The sequence below is a fragment of the Protopterus annectens genome, chromosome 9.part0, assembly GCF_019279795.1.
Source record: "Protopterus annectens isolate FY-2018-M chromosome 9.part0, PAN1.0, whole genome shotgun sequence".
Lineage (NCBI taxonomy): Eukaryota > Metazoa > Chordata > Ceratodontiformes > Protopteridae > Protopterus > Protopterus annectens.
Genome location: NC_056743.1, coordinates 827,001,331 through 827,022,350, shown reverse-complemented (window position 1 = coordinate 827,022,350; position 21,020 = coordinate 827,001,331). Strand labels below are relative to the sequence as shown.

The 21,020-nt window shown below is 38.5% G+C and overlaps 1 protein-coding gene across 1 annotated transcript in view; it reads right to left on the bottom strand.

Moving 5' to 3' along the window:
* The window catches only part of PNPLA6 (patatin like phospholipase domain containing 6), a 1,368,928-nt gene that overhangs the window by 691,835 nt on the left and 656,073 nt on the right, over nucleotides 1–21,020 (bottom strand). Inside the window, exon 14 of the mRNA XM_044083495.1 lies at nucleotides 15,156–15,262. Within this exon, the coding sequence (XP_043939430.1) occupies nucleotides 15,156–15,262 (107 nt within the window). The remainder of the gene's footprint in view (nucleotides 1–15,155; nucleotides 15,263–21,020) is intronic.

The window sequence follows — 21,020 nt, the reverse complement described above, 5'->3', positions numbered from 1 at the left end:
TTTAGAGGAATCCTGATCTCTAAATCTCTTGAGAGGGGAAGATGACCAAGGAGAAGCCAGGACAGAGACCCCCTGAGGAGGCTTCAAGGGCAAAAGAGCATTAAATAAGCCCTGTGTAAAATTCTGCCATTCCCTTTGAGGGTCTTTAAAAGCAGAAGAAACATGTTTTGTCTTTGGCTTCTTTTTTTAGGGGATGTCTTCCTTATGAAATGCAGAAGGCTCTGACATCAGCCTACACTGAATAATTGTAGTCGGAACTTCCTCCCTCACCAGCATCTAAGGAACCCCCCCCCCCAAGGCCCTTCAGTGATAATCAGCCATGGTTCCCCTGAACATCCAAAATGGACATCTGCAAGGCATCCAAGGATGTGTGAGTAGCCGAATCCATGCCGACCTCAGAAAAAGTCCCAGCAGAAGAATCCAACTCAAGAACTGGGTGAACCTCTGGGCTTTCATCAGCCTCGAGAGAGACGTCTGATATAGGAGGCACAGACGAAGAAGAATCCAACCTGGCTTTTTTGGCCGCCTTCTTCAAGGACACCTGACCTTTAAGCCAGGAAGTACTCTCCAAAGCATCTTTCGCTAAAAGTTTTAGACACTGGTTTTCGAGATAAATAGTGAGGGATGAAAGATGACTACACAAGTTCTTTGGAATAAAAGCTTGACAAATAGTACAGGACGTATGATCATGAGAAGCACCTAAACAAAACAAGCACTGCTCTTGACGGTCTTTATGAGGAATCTGCCTCCCACACTGGCATATACCATTTGTGGATGACATAAAACCCCACAACAGTACAAAAGTAAAAAGCAAAAAGAAGATAAGCAAAAAAACCCCCAACGGGGCACCACCTATCTGAATGGCTAGGTATACCAACAACGACTCAGGTAATCAGACCAACAATCACAGATGACGTTCAGGCTGGTAGCAAAGAAGTTCTGAGTATGGTATGTCTGGACATCACCTTTATGCCCTACGTTATGTGAGGAGCACACATGTGCTGTACGTATCCTAAAGCAACCTAAAGACTTTGGTATACTGGCCGGATGTACGGCTGCCCTTGGCAGGGGATTCCTACTGTTAAGAATATGATAGGACATCACCTTTCAAACTGTTCATTTCCATTTTCCCTGTCACAAATCGTGAAGATCCCACTACCACTTTTCATATTCATGTCTCACATTGTTTCAGAAAGGAATCTGTCCCAAGCTGGTTGAAGCCAGGTACAAAATAACTTTCCATAGTTTTCACTGTTTGACACTACCCATAATTTTACATCCTGAGGTTGTTTAGCACTAAATGCCACACATTTTCACAAAGGATGGTCACTGTAGAAACCTTTATATAAAAAAGATGGTTGAATTCCACTTCATTAATACATAACCTGTTAAGTATCTTCACTTCTGACAATTAAATGTTTATATTCACTAACTGTAGAAAATTAAGAACAGTATGAAATACTGTAAGTAGTTTTTATCTACCTTACCAGCTCTTTGAAGTGACAGCCATCAGTTAAAAAGAAAAAGCAGACTGCTAGGCTTGCCAGGGAACAGTGACAGCTAAGCAAGAGTGTGGGAGAGGGTTTCACTTACTTTGTGTGAAAGAAAATTTAAAATTACAATCAAAATCTTTCAACAGCTTACATTCAGAACACATCACAGTAATTTAATGAGAAATACATTTGACACTGTTTCTAGAGACAGTCTAAAATCCCAGTAGCTCACAGCACTATCAATAAAACTAAACCATAGGGAAAAATGCATCTCATTTATTAAGGCTAAGCTCTGTTAAACTATGTGGAGTCAAAAACAGTATTGTGGAAAATATACAGAAACAAACACAAAATAAATCAAATCAGTATGGTAGCCCTCATCAGGGTCACTCTAAAACAAAACCATTAAAATAGGACAGCTAAAAGACATATACGTCGAGAGATATACATTTAGTTTCTGAGTGAAGTTTTCTTTCAAGACTCAAAGTGACATCAGTATCTCATTCCAGAGGTTAGACTACAATCCAGACCCTACAAGTTTTGTGATAGATAATGCTGCCAACTGTGCCACAAGACGTTGTTTCCACAATGACACAAGTTCAAATATTTCTCTCATAGGATCATAGGAAGTTACTAGGCTACTGGCCCTGAGGCCCTTAAAGGCCTAGCCAAGAATTTAGCCCATGTTTCAACAAGTCTACACCCTATGCCACTGTTAGGGTTGTCACTGTCATATCACCCAGTAGGGGGAAACACAATGGAAGACCTACCTTTCATACTGGTCATGGCCCACAGAAATCAAGACTCCATCTTAGCTACAATACATAAAAAAAATCCATAAGCAGATCTTAACAGTTCAGATAATGCACTGGGGCTGTCCAATTTGAATGATCAAGGATTAAAGACCTCTCCCAGCAAGCTTGGTATGGTTAATGAAATACCAAGTTTTAGCCATGGACTAAAACTAAATGCCAAGAAATGCACAATAGTATCCTTCAGGAAGACATCCACTCCTGGTAATTATCATATTGACAACACATACCTAAGAGTTGATCCAGTAGTCAGGGACTTGGCAACACACAGACAGTAATCTAACCTTTGACCATCACGTGTCTGCATTAGTCAGGAAATCATTCTATGCTGTGCAACTTGTAAACGAAGTATAGCGTCTAGGTCCAAGGAAGTCATTGCTCCACACTGTATTCAGCATTTGTCAGACCTACCATTGAGTACAACTGCCCCCTTTGTTATGTATCTAACTAGGCATATCCAACGACTGAATTCCCACAGAGATTATTCATTTAAATAATACAGGGTGTAAATAACATGTCCTATGTAGACAATCTTAAGGCCCTATCCCTGTATTCTGTCTCCTACAGGATGCTGAAAGGAGATCCATGTCTGGCATGTAAGGCACTGTCAGACCCAACTTTGATGGACTTCCTGCATATCCACAATAACAGCACCAGAATTACACATTCTAAAGAATTAAAACCTTACCTGTAATATAAAATAGGCCCTACTGGAGAGGCAGGTATGCATCCCAGAGACTACCCCTTCTCTGGAGCATGCTCCCCATCCATGTGAAGCAGAGCTCCCCCCAACCCAATTAAAGTGCAACTTGGACAACTGAATGGAAAACAATAAATTCATCCCTGGTTTGGTACCTATATCTCTAATGGACACAGGCAGCCTGTAAATGGTTCATCTCCCAGGCCCCTGCTTACACTTACCAAGGGTACCAGAACTAATCAGAGACTTGGGATACATGACTAAGCTTAAAAAGGCCCTTGTGGTCATTAACCTAGTAAACACCTATGAATCAGGCTATACATCACCATACTTGCTGTACCCTAATTCAGTCCAATACATAAGTTTACATCTAATGTCATAAGGACACACTTGCCCTCACAAAATACTCAACCTTGGCCTCTGAACCATGATCTGCCAAAGTTGAACCACAAGCATTACAAATCAAGCAACATACCGTACTATCCAAAGGACAAAAAAAATTATTCATGCATTCTGAAAGTGCACCCTCAAACAACAATTAGAGAAGCATCTTGATTTAACAGAAAATCCAGTGGTTTAGTTCTATTATGTCTGTAACACAAGTGTTTTGCCTTAAAGCCAGCCACAGTACTGGAAATATAATTTAACATCAGGGTTACACCTTTAAGTCTCCAAAAAAGATAAAACTACACAAGCAAAATATGTACAAGTATGATCTGTTTAAACTCCAAATACTGTGCCTTCTTCCAAAGGTCAGTGGCAAAGAAGCTCTCCCCAATTTTTATCTGCCCCAAACATTGGTCAATATTTGCTCTGGCCCTTTTAATTCTGAGGGGCTTAAGAATTAATCAATGACATCATAACAGTTAAGATAATTTTCTTCAGGAAAAAAAAGCATGTTAACTCCAACAATATTAGTCCACCTACTAAACAGTTAAAAACGGACTGGTTCCCGTTTTTTTTATCCCTCATTCACTTAAATTCTGTCATCAAACTTCCATTACAAATTCTTAGTATGTTTGTGAGATAAACTTTTATTTTTTAATGAAGACTATGAAAACTAACTTTTTTAAATAAAAATTCTTAAAACTATACCATGTTATCATGCTAAGAAATGAGAAAAATCTAGCATCTCAGCTTCACCTTCTCTAGTTAAATCATTATACACTGCTCAAATTTTCAACAATAAACACATAACAAAAGAATGGTTTGAGAATTCTAAACCTTATTCACATGGGGAATATATTAAAGAAAAAGCAAACCCACAATGTTACATGCACAAAAAAGCCACTCAGATGACATCTGATTTCTCCAAACCTGCCTGCTAAATGCAGTTTTCCTCAATACACCACAATAATATGTTATATTAAGTGCTATCCAAAAAGACCCTAAAGACACAAATTTTACAGTAAATGCATTTCCTCCTCCCATACGCGAAGTCAGTTTTCATTACAAAAATAATTTCAAACTGACACACTTTACATTCTGACAAGCAACATAGGGTTCTGGAGTGACAAAATGCACCAGAATACAACAGCAAGATCCCGAACCACAATGAAAGAAAATGTTTTCCAATTATAGATAATTTCATAGACTGGACGAGACACGCTGCAATACACTCTCTCACAAAATAAATTTCCAAACAATAAAATTTAATTCAAGGATCAAAACATAAACCTGACTATACATTCAGCCACCCCAATAACCCACCTATGAGAAGGCATGCAACTTAAATGAAACGATTTTTGCCTTCTCAGTTAAGGTGAAGGGACGGTCAACCTGTTCAGCTTGTTAAACTTTAAGACACACGCAAAGATTGTAATCTATAAAATGACGGTTACAGGAGGAATTAAAAAAGGAGTTGCTGTCCAGAACATTTGCATTTCCTTGCAAATACATCTATACACTTTACACTACATATTCAATGGCATTGATTCCAATAAACGCATTAACCTTTCAAACTAAACCCCAATCCAGGCCTCGACCAGTACCCCGCTATAATTGTGGGACTGTTAAGGGAATTGGTAAAATTAAGCAATCTCAAAAAACGTTAGAAAATAAACCTGCATCAACCGGCACTTCTACACATAAATGATTTAAAGGAGTGTCTGTGTGACCCGACGCAAAGGGCATTCTTAAAGAATAACACACTTTATATATATAAAAAAAAAACTTTCTTTTTAAGAAAGAGGGCAGCAGAGGTGTCGGTATGCCATACCAGCCCAAAAAAAGCCCTGCATATAACAAAGAAGTTTGAAAAATGAAACTTCCCTTATTACTTAGCTTATTTTTATGTCCCCCTCTCTTTTCCATGTCATATTCCTATTCCCTGGAATTCTATTCATTTTGTTATTCTTATTCCCTTGCATTTTTTATTGGTGGATTTACAAAAGGGAAATAATCTGGCCATTTGCATTAATTTAAAATTTCAGGAAAGAATGCAGTCATCTAAGACTCATGCTTCTACAGAACTGAATTACTTGTCCATATTGAGCTCTATTAGCTAGGTGTGGAAACTCAGCAGAAAAGCAAACTAAAGAAACAATGTGTCACCTAACTTTGGTCAGTTTCAACACAAAGGCTTGCTTCCAGCTGGGAAAGGAAAAGCTTACTTTGGCCAAATAGATTCTGCAGACCTAGGTCACTAACTCAAGATTAACAGGTTTACAGTTTAATGTATACTGCGTCACTTTGACTTAAGATACAGTGCTAAGATCTAGAAAATGATCCAGCAAAAGCTACATTAACACGACTGCTCAAACTATAAATCAGATCTTTGTGTGAAATTATTTTTTACTATATATTTATTAGGGTACTCTGTCCATAATAAACATAGCAATATTCAACTTTTCACATTACATTAGCCTTGATTTCAGAGAATGGATCTGGATTCACCCACTTTAACCAAGTGTCCTGTCTGTGAGCCAACTGGCTATTCATCTGGTGACATAGGGATTTACGCCCAGTTTTGTGAACTGATTTATAACACCTGAGTGGGAAATTGTGTCAAATGCCTTGGCCAGGTCGGAGTAGATGGTATGTACTATTATACCCTCATCCATGGCCTTCTCAAAGAAATCCACCAGATTGCATGTCCTGCCCTTGACAAAGCCGAACTGGGCAGGGTCCAGTGTTTGGAGGTTTCTGAAGTTATTATCATTTATCAAGTCAATGATTACTCTTTCCATGGCCTTACATATAACACCACTCAAACTTACAGGTCTGTAATTTCCTGGGTCAGTAAATGGTCCCTCTTTATGCAGACGGATGACTGCTGCTGTCCTGCACTCTATTGGGACAAAGCAGGCTGTGTTTAAATAGAGATCCTAATGGGCCAGATAAATCCTGATTTAAGCTGTTTAAGAGATCCTAATGGGCCAGATAAGTCCTGATTTAAGCTGCTTAAGAGGCAACCTGGTATATATTCAGATCCCAATGAAGCAGTGTTTTTAGCTTTAGAAAGTGCAGTGACAACCTGTTCTTTGATGATAATTGGTAGTAGAGTGGTGGAGGGTATTTCTTGGAGGTGAAATCTGAGCTGAATTTGTCAGCCAGTAGGTTTACTACATCAGGCTGAGTACAGGTAATGCCATCTACAACTAAATCTGCACATTGCTGGAGGTTGCTCTTAAGACTGCTGATATAACTGAAAAATGCCTTATGGCTATCCTTAGCTTTGGAGGCTATTTTTATCTCAGTCTGCTGTTAAGAGACTTGACTAGTTCCCTGATTCACTTTTTAAACTAATGAGGGATTTTCTGCTCTGTCATGCACTTTCCCACTTACTTCTTGACATGATTTTCTTTCTCTCGTTTGTTGTACAACCTATTAGTACCAGGGGTCCACCAGGGTAGCTTGCTTTTGCAGTTTAATCTGGGCTTATTTCGGTTTGGTACTGCTGTTTCTATGCAGTTGTTTATATGGTCATACGGGGCTTCTGGGTATGCCTCTGCATAGGTTTATGTGTTTTCCGGATTTGGAGGAGCCTGGAAACTAGCTACACCATCCCTTAATAGGGGTAATTTACATTAGAGAAGTTCTTAAAGGTTTTGGGGTTAGAAGTGGGACTGATATTACCTTTATTTCAAGGGAAACCCCTTTGTGATCTGATCATACCAGTGAGGACATCACACTAGGGGGTGCAGCACTCTTCCATATTTGTGAGTAGCAGGTCTAGAATATCTGTTCCCTAGTGAAAGTGCAGCTTCTAAAGGGCATTTAAATTTGCAAAGTCAAAACAATCTTTGGGCCTGCATGTTAGTAGTAGTGTATGCCTCCCAATTAATGGAAAGGTAATTAAAATCACTCTTGAGTGTGGTATTGTTGTGGTATTGCACTGGATGGTGAGTAATTCTAGTAACTTCAGGTATGATGTATAGGTTTCCTGGTTCATGGCAAGGGACTTGTAGCTAGCAAGAACATGGTAATAGATTTTTCCCATGGTTAGTTGAATATGGAGTAGCTCAAGCATGTCATATTGTCTGACCAGCCATAAGGTGTTTTTTTCCTTTATGTAGATAGATACACCTCCACCTTTTGCTCTTTCAGTGGGTGGTTGGAATATATGAAAGGCGCTATACTCATGCACTGCTGGAGTGCTTCCCATGGCTTTGAACCATGTTTCACTAACTGCACAGATGTCAGCATTCTCCAGCGTAAGAAGAGCTTCCAGGGAGTGCAGTTTCTTGTTGAAGCTGTTAGCACTGAGCAGTAACACTTTTAGTTTGTCCTGAGTAGCTTTCGTTATGTTGGAAGGTTTTTCTGTTTAGCAGTGCATAAAAAGGCACTATGGGGTGGATAATGTTTTGGTCAATATCCGAAAGCCTAGAGGCAACAGGTGAAGAACATCCCCTGGCAAAGCAGTGTGGCCTGTCAACCATGTCCTCCCAGGCTAACAAGTATTGGATCCCTTTAGAATGACACCAGTACCAAAGCCAATTGTTAAAGTCGATCATTTTCTGGTGGTAGAATGCTGCTCAATGCTAGGCTCATATCTGCCTGTGAAACATATTCTAAGAGTTCAATAACGTCTCTCTTCATATAGTCCAAACAGTAACTTCTCAGGTCCTTCATGCCTACGTGGACTATGACTGAGTCATACTGGTAACTTAGGGGTAAAAGACCCAAGTGCTTCTGTGCTCTAGCGAATCCTGACCCCTGACAGGTATCTAACTATAACCTTTCCCTTATCCAGCCTGGTAAGAGGGACATCAGTGTGTCGCACAATGGAGTTTCCTACCACCAGAATATTGGGTTGTGGAGTGTTTCACCTTATGAGCTTGGACTTGGTAGATGAGACACAATGAGATGTGCCTTTATGTGTTGTGATGGCAATTGTCTTGTTTGTGTGCGTGTGGAGTTTCTGAGGACTGCACCTGAGAGGGCTTTGAGGTTTGGGTAAGTTACATATCAGCACCTCCGCATATGTGGGTCTATGTGTGCGGTTCTTTGCGGGTGCAGTGAGTGATATGTGTCAGTCGCTGACAACCAGGTTGCTGCTTTTTGTGTCTGTATGTGAGAGTTTAGCTTACAGTGTCAGTGTGTAACTACATTTCTATATTTGTCTGTTCAAAAATTAAGTGGTTGTTAGTGTATATAAGGCAACTGCTACATTGCCTCAGGATGCCCATGTCCACCAAGCTGGATGCAGAGACAGCAGGAAAGTGCCACCATGGTTTAGGTACTAATATGTAAATCAACGATTGGAATCCACAAAGTAGATAACGAAGGAAGGAAAAAATGCCAGCAACAATTTTAATAAGATTTTAATAAAGTGCTAACTGTGGCTGGCGTTTTTTCCTTCCTTCTTTATCTAGGTCCTAATATGTACTTGATGATAGTAGTAGCGGGTGTCAGTAACCGGAATGAGGGAAGAGTGCTTACCTGGTATAATCTGCAGCTAACTTAGCCGGCAATGCTGCCCAGCTTTAAACCAGATGCTCTCTGAGCAGCAATAGCCCTGGGTACTATAATAAGGTAAATAGCACAGTAAACTTTCACAGTATAATGAAAATAAGCAATGTTTCCAGATGTTTTCATCTGTACCAGGCACTTGCAAAGCAAGCAGCTCAGTGGAAATTTGCCGAATTCATACCAGCAGTGGAAATACAGAAAAGTGACTACTGAGCCTTCTGGCCAATAAACCAACTACACTTAGAGCCCTTTTAACTGCCTCCCAACTGAGATAGACTAGGTAAACACCTACTGCCACTAGGTGAATAATCCCAGTCCTCCTAATGTAAAAGCACAGCAAAACAGTGTCTGGAGTGAAACGCTACCACAAACAAACAAAGATACAGCTACAGTAGTATACTTTAAACCACTTATAAACGTGTGATTACTGAATAAAATTACTTCACTTTGTAGAAATTAGCCAGGTGCCACTCAACTATACAGAATTTATAAAGGCACTAAAAAGAAGGTAAGCTGATTAATAAGCCCACCAGCCAATAAAACAACGTCAAGCAGGAATTTCTAGTGTGTTTCCCCAACCTATAGAGGCAAGGCTACCACCCACTGCCACAAGATGGAAAATCCACTGTCCTTTTGATGTAAAAACACAGAAAAAGGTCTTGCTAGAGTGTACAAACACACTACCTTATCCAGCAGCTAGCAAGACAATGAATTCATAGCAAGTAAATCAGTAGAACAGACAATGAGAGGCAAATGCACTTTTAAAAATAAGCACAAGGAAAGGCAAATAAATAATTCAAGATATAAATAGCAGTGCAGAAAGGGAGGAGCTTATAAAGCTCAATTTACAGTAAGAGGGGACAGCTTATAATCACCAAAATAACCTGCAGGGAGTCACCTACAGTGCTTGTAGTGTTTGTAAGCCTGGAGTCTTATCAGGCAAAAAGCAAAGACACATAAATTCTCTGTGTATTTAAGTATTATTCAAGAAACAAATGAACCAATGGAAAAATGTGAAATGTGAAGTCTAGGTAATTTAAATGTCTATCTGCTACAAAAAATACAAAAACACAAGGCCAAGCAGATTTCTTAAAACCGAAAACAAAATGGAGCAGGTAAAACAGAAGCAGCTCTATAAGTTTAAGCAACTCACAGACAAAAAATATTAATTTACTTTCCTCAATCAGCAGAGTCTCACCAACAGTGCTTGTAGTTTTTGCAGGCCTTGAGTTTTATCAGAAAGAAAGAGACACATAAATTCTCTGTGTATTTTAAGTATCAAAACAAATTAACCATTGCGGGGAGAAACAGGAAATGCACAGCCTAGGTAACTTAAGTGTCTATATGCCACATAGAAGAAAAGCACCAGGCCAAGCAGATTTCTTAAAACAGAAAACAAAACGGAGCAGGTAAAACAGAACATAGCTCTATCAGTTTAAGCAACTCACAGACAAAAAATATAGATTTGCTTTCCTCACCCAGCAGGAAGTCACCAACGGTGCTTATAAGTTTTTCAGGCCTCGAGTTCTATCAGAAATGTGTTTTAACATCTGAAAAGTAAGCGAGGAGTGACTCAGGAACTGAATCCTGGGATACATTGCTAGTGATAGGCCTTCTGGAGGAGGTACAGCTGTCCACTCTAATTTCTTGGAATCTACTTGTGAGCTAAGTTTCTATCCAACAAGTTACATAGGGATTTACATTTAGATGGGAGAGTTTGGGATGACACTGAACACATATGCGAGATCTAGATTCATGGTGTACACTGATTTGCCCTCGCTTAATGCTTCAGTAAACTTTTTGAAGAAATTAATCAGGTTTAATTAAGCAGGATTTGCCCCTGACAAACCTGAATTGGCTTGAGTCAAGAGTGTCAGGTGCCTATATCCTTGTTTATTAATACAATAATGATCCTTCCCATAGCTTTACAAATAAGGATGGTCAGGCTTCTGGGTCTATAATTATCCGATTTAGTTGACACTCTACCTTTGGACAAGTGGATGACTGCTGCTGTCCTCCATTCATTTAGCATGAACCCTGTTTGGAGGCTGATACTGAACAGCCTCTGTGAGGAGGGGACTAAGTAGTCCTTTTTAATTATGAATGACCATTAAGCAGCCCAGTATGTTATCCAGGTCCATAAAGTAGTGTTCTTGGCCTTGGATAGTGCCTTGAGGACTTATTCTTGAGAGATCTGAAGGGGAGGAGGTGTAGCTCTAGGTATGTGATCTGAGGATATTGTTTCTGAGGTTTCTAACATAATTAAAAAAAGAGTCTGTTATTATCATTTGCCTGAGTAACTATTTTTATCTCATATCTGGCTTTGGTTGATGTGATCAAGGTCCAGAGTTCCTGCTAAGTTTAGCAACAGCATTTTTAGCAACCTGACAGTTAAAATTATTATTTCATGGAAAAAAAAAAAAAAAAAAATATATATATATATATATATATATATATATATATATTTTTTTGTAATACAGCCAGTATATATCTGGATACTACCACAGGGTGTTACTCCTAAATTTGGTGTTGTATTTACTTTGGCAGAAGACATTATGTGTCTATGCAGCTATTTACATGAGCACAGAATTTGGTAGCAAAGGATTCTGTATAAACAGTGGACTCATCACATTGAAAGGGGATTTTGAATTATGTTAGGTTACACTCAGTTTTAGTAGATTAGTCTTTTCATAATCTCTGAATACCTGAGAAATTGGACAAAAATGCAACTGACTTGTGAACTGATTCAACCAGTAAGGAAGTGACGACTGGTGGGAAGCAAAGCTGTCCCATACTGGTTAGGATCAGGTCAATGATTTTGTCACCCCTGGTTGACATGCTAAGTAAATGGCACAGAAAATTTATATTGACGAAGTCCAGAAATTCCTGTGCACACCTGGCTGAAGATGTGCAAGTCTCCCAGTTAATGGAAGGATAGTTAATAGTCTTTTAGGAGAATGGTGCTTGGTTTAAAGCATAGGGACTCCATACTACGTAGGTAAGAGGAATGGGCTTGGAGGGTGGTAGCTGACTATGGCATGTTAAGGGGTTTTGTTAGTAATAAGCCGGACAGAGTGAAGTTCCAGGTTGTTACCTTGTCTAACAAGTCTAGAAGTTATTTTTTTAAGGACAGGGAGACATCAACGCCTTCAGTATTTTTGTCTAATTTAGTGGGCATGAACACATAGTAGCACTTTAGAAACCTTGCAGTGATGGAGTTCTTACACTGATTTTGAAATAGGTCTTTGTGATACATAAATCATTGCTTTCCAGGGTAAGAAGTGCTTGTAGGGAGTGATTCATTTTTTTTTTTTTTGTTTGTTTGTTTTTTTTGTTAACGCTCCTAACATTGAGCAGCAATACCTTTACAGTATCCAGATTCTATATTGTTACACTAGAAGCTTTAAGAAGACTGACTTAGCCATTATACAAAAGCATTGGGTGAAACAGGTGCAGGGCATCCTTGACAAAGCAGTTAGGACTGTCTACCATGTCCTCCCAGGCAGATAAATACTTTACTTCCTCTGAATGACACCAGAAGCTAAGCCAATTGTTGAAGTCAATCATTTTTTTCTTTGTATTGTGGAATCATTCATGGTGATGGTTTAATGGTGCTCAAAGTTCAGATCAGACACGCATTCAAAGCGCTCCATCATTTGTCTCTTCATTTGATCCAGGGAGGTACATCTCAAGTCATTTACATATACATGCACTATGACTTTGTTACATGTGTACTTGTGGTGCAGGGACTAGACTGTAAATGTGATGTGGTGAATCCTGCACATGGTAGGCAACTGACTGTGACACTGTCCTTATACAGCCTGATGAAGGGTGCATTGGTGTGTTTCACTATGGAGTCAAAATATTGGACTGTGTGGAGGTTTGTCTTATGCCTTTTTGAACTCAGTCAACATGGCTGGCTCTTAGATATACATTTCATCATGGTGAGTGCTGTCTGTGTTTTGTGTTTGTGAGATTGCTTAAAGTACTTATTTCTTAGGTTACATTTAGGAGGCCTTTATGGTTTAGGTATGTTACTTTTAAAAGCCTCAGCATATGCAGGTCTATGTGTTTGGTCTGAGCCATTTGTGATTATTTTAGTGTGGTGTTGTATAGTACTGTCAACCTGCATGTTATTTGTCATGGATTCATGTGAGAACTTTACTTCTAATAATATTATATATATTTTTCACACACTTTGTCTGTTTAAGTAGTAGGTGTTTGTCAGGAAACAGGATACAATTACTACATTGTCTTAGGATGCCCATTTTAACTAAGCTGCCTACAGAGACAGTTGGAAAATCCAAATCAATGCTTCCAGATGCCTACTAATGTTGACTAAAGGGGGATAACTTTGGAGTTGATTTACTGGAGTGCTATCTGTTTAAACGAACAATCTAATTGTACACACAAACACCACCCACTCCTCTTAGCACAAAAAAAACACTGTCTCAGCTCATATTAAGTTACGTGAGATATACCAATAAGTGTAAACAGAGACAATTTGGTTTGAGCATCAACATCATGTAGGGAGTAAATAATTTAGTCTAGGCTGGCTATGAGATCTGCTTAGATATACAATGGTGTATCACTATTTAACTCTGCTACTTATACAACTGCATAAGAGGGTGGGGTTAGCTAAGGTTCCCACGAGAGAATTCAAAAATGAAAGTGAACGTGTCTGTCCAGTACAACAATGCACGGTGCTGTGGGGAATCCCACCACCCACTCTCAAGCGGAGTGGAAAAGTGAAAAAACTAATAAGAAATTACTTAGAACAGCAACCAATAATGTCTATCCCTCAGAAAGAACAGCAAATTATTCCTTGCCATCCACTTGTACATACAAGAACATAGGAATATATATTTTTTTAATTTTAATTTTTATAAAAGGCCAGCTTTCAGAATATTATTTTTATATAGTAATGTATATAGGTCTTTGTTTGGAAATCTCAATATTCAGATGCTTGACTTCCACAAAGGAAGTCAAAGAACAAGATCTGTTCACTGCATTGGGATAGGAATAACACACGTCATCAACTAAAGATAGTGAGATAGGCAAATGACATCAAGATAAAAAATATTAGCTTTATTAGCAGCTGGTTAAAGTCACCAGGGCAGTTAGTGACTTAAACAAGACTGGGAGAGGCATGACTAGAAAATTAAAAAGCAAATGAAGCTAGACTATAATACAAATAAATGGCTGCTTAAGTATGACTCAGAATTAATTAATTTTAACAGAAAATACGACAAATTTGCTCAGCACAGAACTATGAAAAATTTGCTTAAACACTAGAACAAAATGATTAACTGAAAAATGTAAATAAAGTAGCAATGTCACTGCATTACAAAATAGCTACAGTAAAAGCCTCGTCTACAACAGGATACAACGTCTTTCCTTCAATATGTAATCATGGTCTACAGAAATAACAAAGTAAAGTGACTGGTAAATTAACGTTACTCATAGGAGCTTGTGAAATACTGTGGGGTGGATCTTGAGGTTTGTCTACTATGCACTGTATGAACTCATGAATCTAAAGTATTATATTCACAGAATCCAGCAAAAGGAAAAGGCTCTTAAATGACTGTATTCCACATCTTCATTCCAACAGAAATCTTTACTTGAGGATATGAGAGAAAACATGTCTTCACTCTCCATCCTTCTTTGGCAGACAAAAACACAGCATTTGGAAGAGTGTAATTGACAGGCAAGTCCACACACGGATCCAAAAATCCTTTTTTAGACAAAGACCCAAAAGGTATGGGATAACCTTCTAATACAAAAAAGGAATATATATATCTATAGCTGTAGACATATATATCTATGTGTGGGTCTATGTCAGATGATCATCTTCTCAGAGAAATGAAAAAAAATATCAAAGAGACCATACACACACACACACACACACACACACACACACACACACACACACCTACATTACTGAAACTTTAATTACTTTCTGGTTGACAAGTCAGCATGACAGCTACTAAATCACAGTTATTTTCAAGTGAGACTCTAACATTAACAGAAAACTGACTGACCATTCAAACAGTCCTTAAAAAAACGTAACATTTAAGTTATCAGGGTTAAATGTGATTCAAATGATCTGAAGACATAGTGTTTCCTAGAGGTCACTTGTAAAAGGATACAGTATAACTGGATGTCACCATGTGCAACATGCTTTACAGACAGATAATGAAAATACAGCACATTATTTCCACAATACATGCCAAGTACCTTAGTAAATGAAGACAGTGTGCCTGTGCTATCCTCCTGAAGCGACACAGATATTCTTCCACGTTCATAGGCCATATCAAAATCAGAACGTGGGCCCTTAGGGATTCCTAAAACACAAAAACAACATAGTTGGTACATCACACTTCCTCAATAAATGCTGTTTGCCTTAGATCGCAGAGTACATGCTACATAAAATGCATGTATATTCATACTGAGAATATTTGCAGCTTTGACAGATAGATTTTTAAATATCACCTTTTTGAAAATTATGAACGTGAGCAAACCTGATACTTAAGGGTGTCTGTAACCAAGAAAAAGAAACTGCATTAGCGGCTATAAAACTGAATAAATATATGGTACATCTTAAGGACAAATGCAGAAAATAGAGAAAAGTAATGTAACATCTACATAATTACATAACTTCACATTCGTGACAGTGGTAGACTGCCCGGAGCATCTTAATGCACAGCAATCCTCCGACTACTAAGAGGAATTCTTCATCAAACGTGTTTTTCAGCTCTGCATTAGGATCCACTTGCTTCATTCAACAGGAATATGCCCTCATTCAGAACACTGAAACAGTGCCTGTAAGAGGAAGGCATACACTTTCCTGTCCATTTTCATGGGGAAGAAGCTAATAAATTGAGGATATCACTATATCAAAGAACCCTGATGAAAACTCACTGCTTTGGGGAATGGGTCACTACCCTGAAGATCCATCACCTTCAAGGCTCTGATGCTATTGCATGTGTTACATAATTTTCCTCTCTTCCTTAGGTTCTGCAGTCTCAGGACAATCATGAAATAGACCCACTAATAAAATGTTTACACAAAACGAAGGTGGCAGAAAGTGACACTAATTGAAGGAAACAGTTTAAAAGTTGCCTTCAAAAACCTGGTTTGCATGCCTAGACTGGAACGATTCTTAGAGTTTGTATTCAATAAAGGGTTCACCTAAAACAAGACACTGAATCGCAAAATTTCTGACAGAATGAGCTTTTAGTGTCCCAAATAACAATTTCCCCACTAAGGAATAATATTTAGAAATGCATTCATTCAGCATGGGAATACTGCCTGTTTGATACTAGGACTGCCTTGTCTTCATAGATTCATAGGTGTTTACTAGGCTAACAACCACAAGGGCCTTTTTAAACCTAGTCATACATCCCAAATTTCTGACAAGTTCTGGTATCTTGATAGATGTAAGTAGGGGCTTGGGAGATGAAACATATAAAGGCTGCATGTGTCCATTAGAGACATAGGTACCAAACCATGGATTAATCTCCTGCTCCCCACCCAACTGCCCATGTTACACTTGAATTGGGTTACACAGGAACTCTGCTTCAAATGGATGGGGAGCCTGTTCCAGAGCAGGGGTAAGTCACTGGGGTACATATCTGTCACTCCAGCAGGTCCTATTCATATCATAAACAAGGTTTGCATCTTTAAAACATGTAATTCTGGTGCTGTTTGTTTTGCATATATGCAGAAGGTCCATCACAGTGGGGTCTGACAATGCCTTGTATGCCAGGCATATATCTCTCCTCAACAGCCTATGGGAAACAGAATACAGGGATAGGGCCTTGAGGTGATCTGCAAATGGCATGTTACTTACGTCCAGCATTCTTTTAGTGAGGAACCTCTGTGGACATTCTTCTGACAACAGCAGCAAATCAATGCTTAGTTTCCTCTGAATCTCATAATACAAAACAGTTAACATCTGACTGCCCTGCAAAGATCTAGATTGTTTAGTAAATCCTCTTCAGGATTAGACTTTGATGGAAAATATACACTGATGTGGAGAATGCATGTCATACTGTCTTGGGTATGCATGTGTGTGCGCATGTTCTAAGACAGAATGATATCTGATACAAGATTGGCTACCATCTTATTATACCTGCTGCTTGCTGGGAAATGATCTGGCTCCTCATGACCCTAAATTAAATAAAGTAGGTAAAGAAAATGGACAACTGAAAGGAGAGAAGATGGATGGATGGGCAGAAAATGCATTAAAGATAAACAGCCAGATTCGAGGTAAACTCTCATGTGACCTTTGGTAGGAATTTTGATTTAGTTCTTAAGAGCACCCTATCTTCATAGATTACCAGAAAAAAATCCCCCAACCACAAAGCCTGAAGCACAAAAACCCAACAGACATTCAGCTAATCAAAACTAATTTACTCAAAAGGGCTTTGAAATATGAGAACTGAGACTTTGAGCAGAACAAGTGCATTGGTCCACAGTGGCATGCAACAATGTCATCATATAGGTCCTATAGGCAAGTACTAGACTAGCTGCCCTTGTGGGCCATTTTAAGCCTAGCCAATTTCTCATTTTGTGCTAGAAATTAAAGAAAGGTTTAAAAGATCTTACTAAGTTTTTTAAGTTTCTTACTAATGGCCAAGGAGACCATCAAGAAGTTCAGTCACATCAACAAATACTGTAGGGAAACTAACAATGGTCTCCATTAAGTAGATTTTTCTTGCGTATCCCAGGTAAAAATTTGTAATTACCCATCCATCCAGTCATACAGACTGTTTTTAAAGGTTGCAAGGAAGAACTTTTCTTTAAAGAGCTGCCTATTCCACAAGCAGAGAATATGCTGAGTTAGGTACCTGTCATACATTTGGTGATGCTGATGTGGCAGTATATGTCAGCTGTCTAGAGTGGTTGTTTTCTTTATCACTAGTTCTGTTTAAGTGAAGGAGTTAAAAAATGCTGGGGCTTTCCTGGCAGGGAAAGGTAAGCAGAGATCACCTCTTGGAAGTCTGACGCTTAGCACAGAGAGAAATTTTAATCTGTTAAACCACGGGTACTGATACCAGTGATTTTTTTCTGGTGAGAAAACAGTGAGGTCAAGAGGTGGTTTAGGTGCTTAGTGAGGTACATATGAAAGGGGTCACTGCATTAAATGATAGGCCTAATAAGCACTGTTGGATTAAGTGTTCCTTGGGCCATGGGTGGTTTTAAAGCTGAGAGTCCCCCAGACATTTTTTAGCAAACACTCATAAGTGCACAAGTTCTACTGATTATCTGATTATGCCCTTTCAAACTACTGTCCTTGTAAATCCACTAATGCTCGTGCCTAACAATTATAGCCAACTGACTATGCCTGACTGCGATGAAAAAAATGGTCACATTAAAGTATTCCGATCTGATTTACACAAACAAACACTAGTCCTGTAAAACCATACTAATGACAGCTTAATTTGATCAGGACAGCAGGATAAGCCATTGCCATCCACATACAGTCCTCTAACCCAGCAATTGTATGTAGCTCCACTGCTGACTGTACATACCTCAGATGTTTGATTGTTTAAAAAATAATAATTACGGACACAATAAGATATTTCAAGTTTGTTTCAGACAAACACATGACAGCTCAATTATTCTAACATTTCATAGCAATGCACACCTGTCTTGCACATCCAGACTGTATAACTTGATCAAACACAAGATGGTAAGTTACTTTCATCTGCAAACAACCCCAGACCCACCTAGCAATTATAGCCACTTTGCTGTGTACACCTCATCTAATTGTAGTAGAAAAACAATACCTCTCAGAGCAAGAATTTTCCATGACCCACACCTTGCACATGAAGTAATATGTAGAGTGTGCATTAAAGAGGGTTAAGGATTTAATACTCCTAACGGCTGAAGGGATTTTGTCTAGCACTTAGCACTGAGGGTTAAGGCTTTGAGTTGTAGTTCCTGTTTTACATAATTTGATTCTCTCAGCCCTCATTTGCCTAAGCAAGTCACTTAACCAGGCAGTGCTTAGGGGCAAATGGGAATTTCGACTAGGCTACTCAAATGGACCCCTGGACTGTAAGCCTAGTAACTACCTATGAACCTACTCAAGACAAAGCCAAAAATTAATGAGGATTAAGGGTACAAAATCAAGGGCGAGTTTTAAATATTGCCTTTCCATAGAAAGTAGCTAGAATAAAAAAAATTGTACTCCATCATGTCAGTAACACCCCCCCCCCCCCACACACACACACACACATATACATACAAGCACAAACACACACATTTTAGGAGGTACAGTCCAAAAATAAAACAAATACATTTAAATACATTTTCAAAGGTCATAACCTTTCATTTTTTTTTTTGAAAAGTGGAATACAACTTCTCAGTGTGGAACAAATGGGCAAACAGGCAATATTTAGTAACAGCTTCAGCTTATAAGTATGAAAAACAATTGTTTCTTAATACTTACAGAAACGTATCTTATGCTTCTATGAAATCATGGACAGATGACAAGCTACAACAGCAGGTTTTATAAGTAGTCTGCAACAAAGAAGGCAGCTATACTAAACTATTCCTGCTAATTCTATCCACAGCTACACAGACAATTCATCATCCAACTTGTAATATCTTTAGTGACAACACGGATATAATATTAGGTCTCACAGAAACATAGTTTTGCCAGAATAAATCCTACATGAATACAATATTCTCTTTTCACAGGCCTAGAAATGTTGCCATATTAAAGCAGGCCTATATTTTCATTTTTACATGCAGTTTCAATAAGTGCAGTTTCGATAGAAAGGAATGTTTCAGTGAATGATCTCAGGTTAAAATAGTGATAAAAGATGTGCAGAGCTAGGGAACAGTTTGTACAGATGGTTTGGAGACATATACAGATTAAGCACCTGCAATGATAAGGGTACAAGGCTTTGAAACCATGGGTTGTAAAACTGGATAAGAAATTTATAGTGTTCTATACTAAGATACTTTCAAGACAGAAATCAATTCAGAAGTTCTGAGTTGCAGAAACTACAAAAAAGTGCAGTTTGTTTCAGTTCTGCAGTTACAGAAGAAAGGACAGTTATGAGTAGTTATAGAAGAACAATTTATCTCAGCCTTCAGAGCTACAGATGTTTGAGTATTCAGTTTGAAATCTTCCATTACAAAAGTTTCAGTTTGGTTCAGTTCATCAGCACTGTCACTTAAGTCAGTTTCATTAAGATATGACTGAATCTAGCTTGACTGAATGCTGCTACTTCAAATGCTAACAATCTTGGACTTTCCTGCTCACTACACAGTTTATATTTATTACATAATAAACCTCATGTATCAGACCAGCATGCAATCGTGGCTTTTATTCTGAAAGGCGCAAGAAGACATTTGGCATTTTTTATTTTTTTTCAGCACAGCTACAGACATCTCGTTTATTTATTTCTAATGGTACCCAATGTGGCTTGGGGGGATTAAAGTAATTCATAGAACTCCATAACAACCCTGCAAATCTCTACAGCCGTAAGTGAGCAAAATGACTTAAGTGTAAGTCAAAGAGCAGCAGTGTGCCTTAAGAACGTTAATTCAATACAGTCAACAGCAAAGTATAGGAAAGCTTCAGAAAAATCTTCAAAGAAGAAGATGACTCCATAAAGGCTGCAGTGTTGGAGAGGCAAGAGAATCTTTACAAGAGTTAAGTTCAAAGAAACTGCAAGATGACTGGCCAACTACTCAGTGCCCCTTCGACTTACCTCATGTAAACATTTGCTTTATTACAATGGATTTTAAAGCCAAGTTAGACAGTAAATGTAAAAAAAGTTTAAATACTTCTACAGTAAAACACCAGTAAATGTGTGCTTTAATGTAAAAAATTGGATTAAACAGACTACTACTAAAAGTGCTCTACAAGTGTAAATTTTAATCTGATCAGTTCAGGAATGTTAAATCTTTCAAAAGGGTTAAATGTAAAAGTTAGCTGTAAGTGAGTGTGGTTGTGGAGAGCTTTCTCATAAACCACAGCATGAATTACTGTTTACAGAAATTACATTATTTTTGGTTTCTGATATCAGAATGGTTTCAGATTTAAATAATGCACAACTTTTAGCAAATTCTAGTTTACAG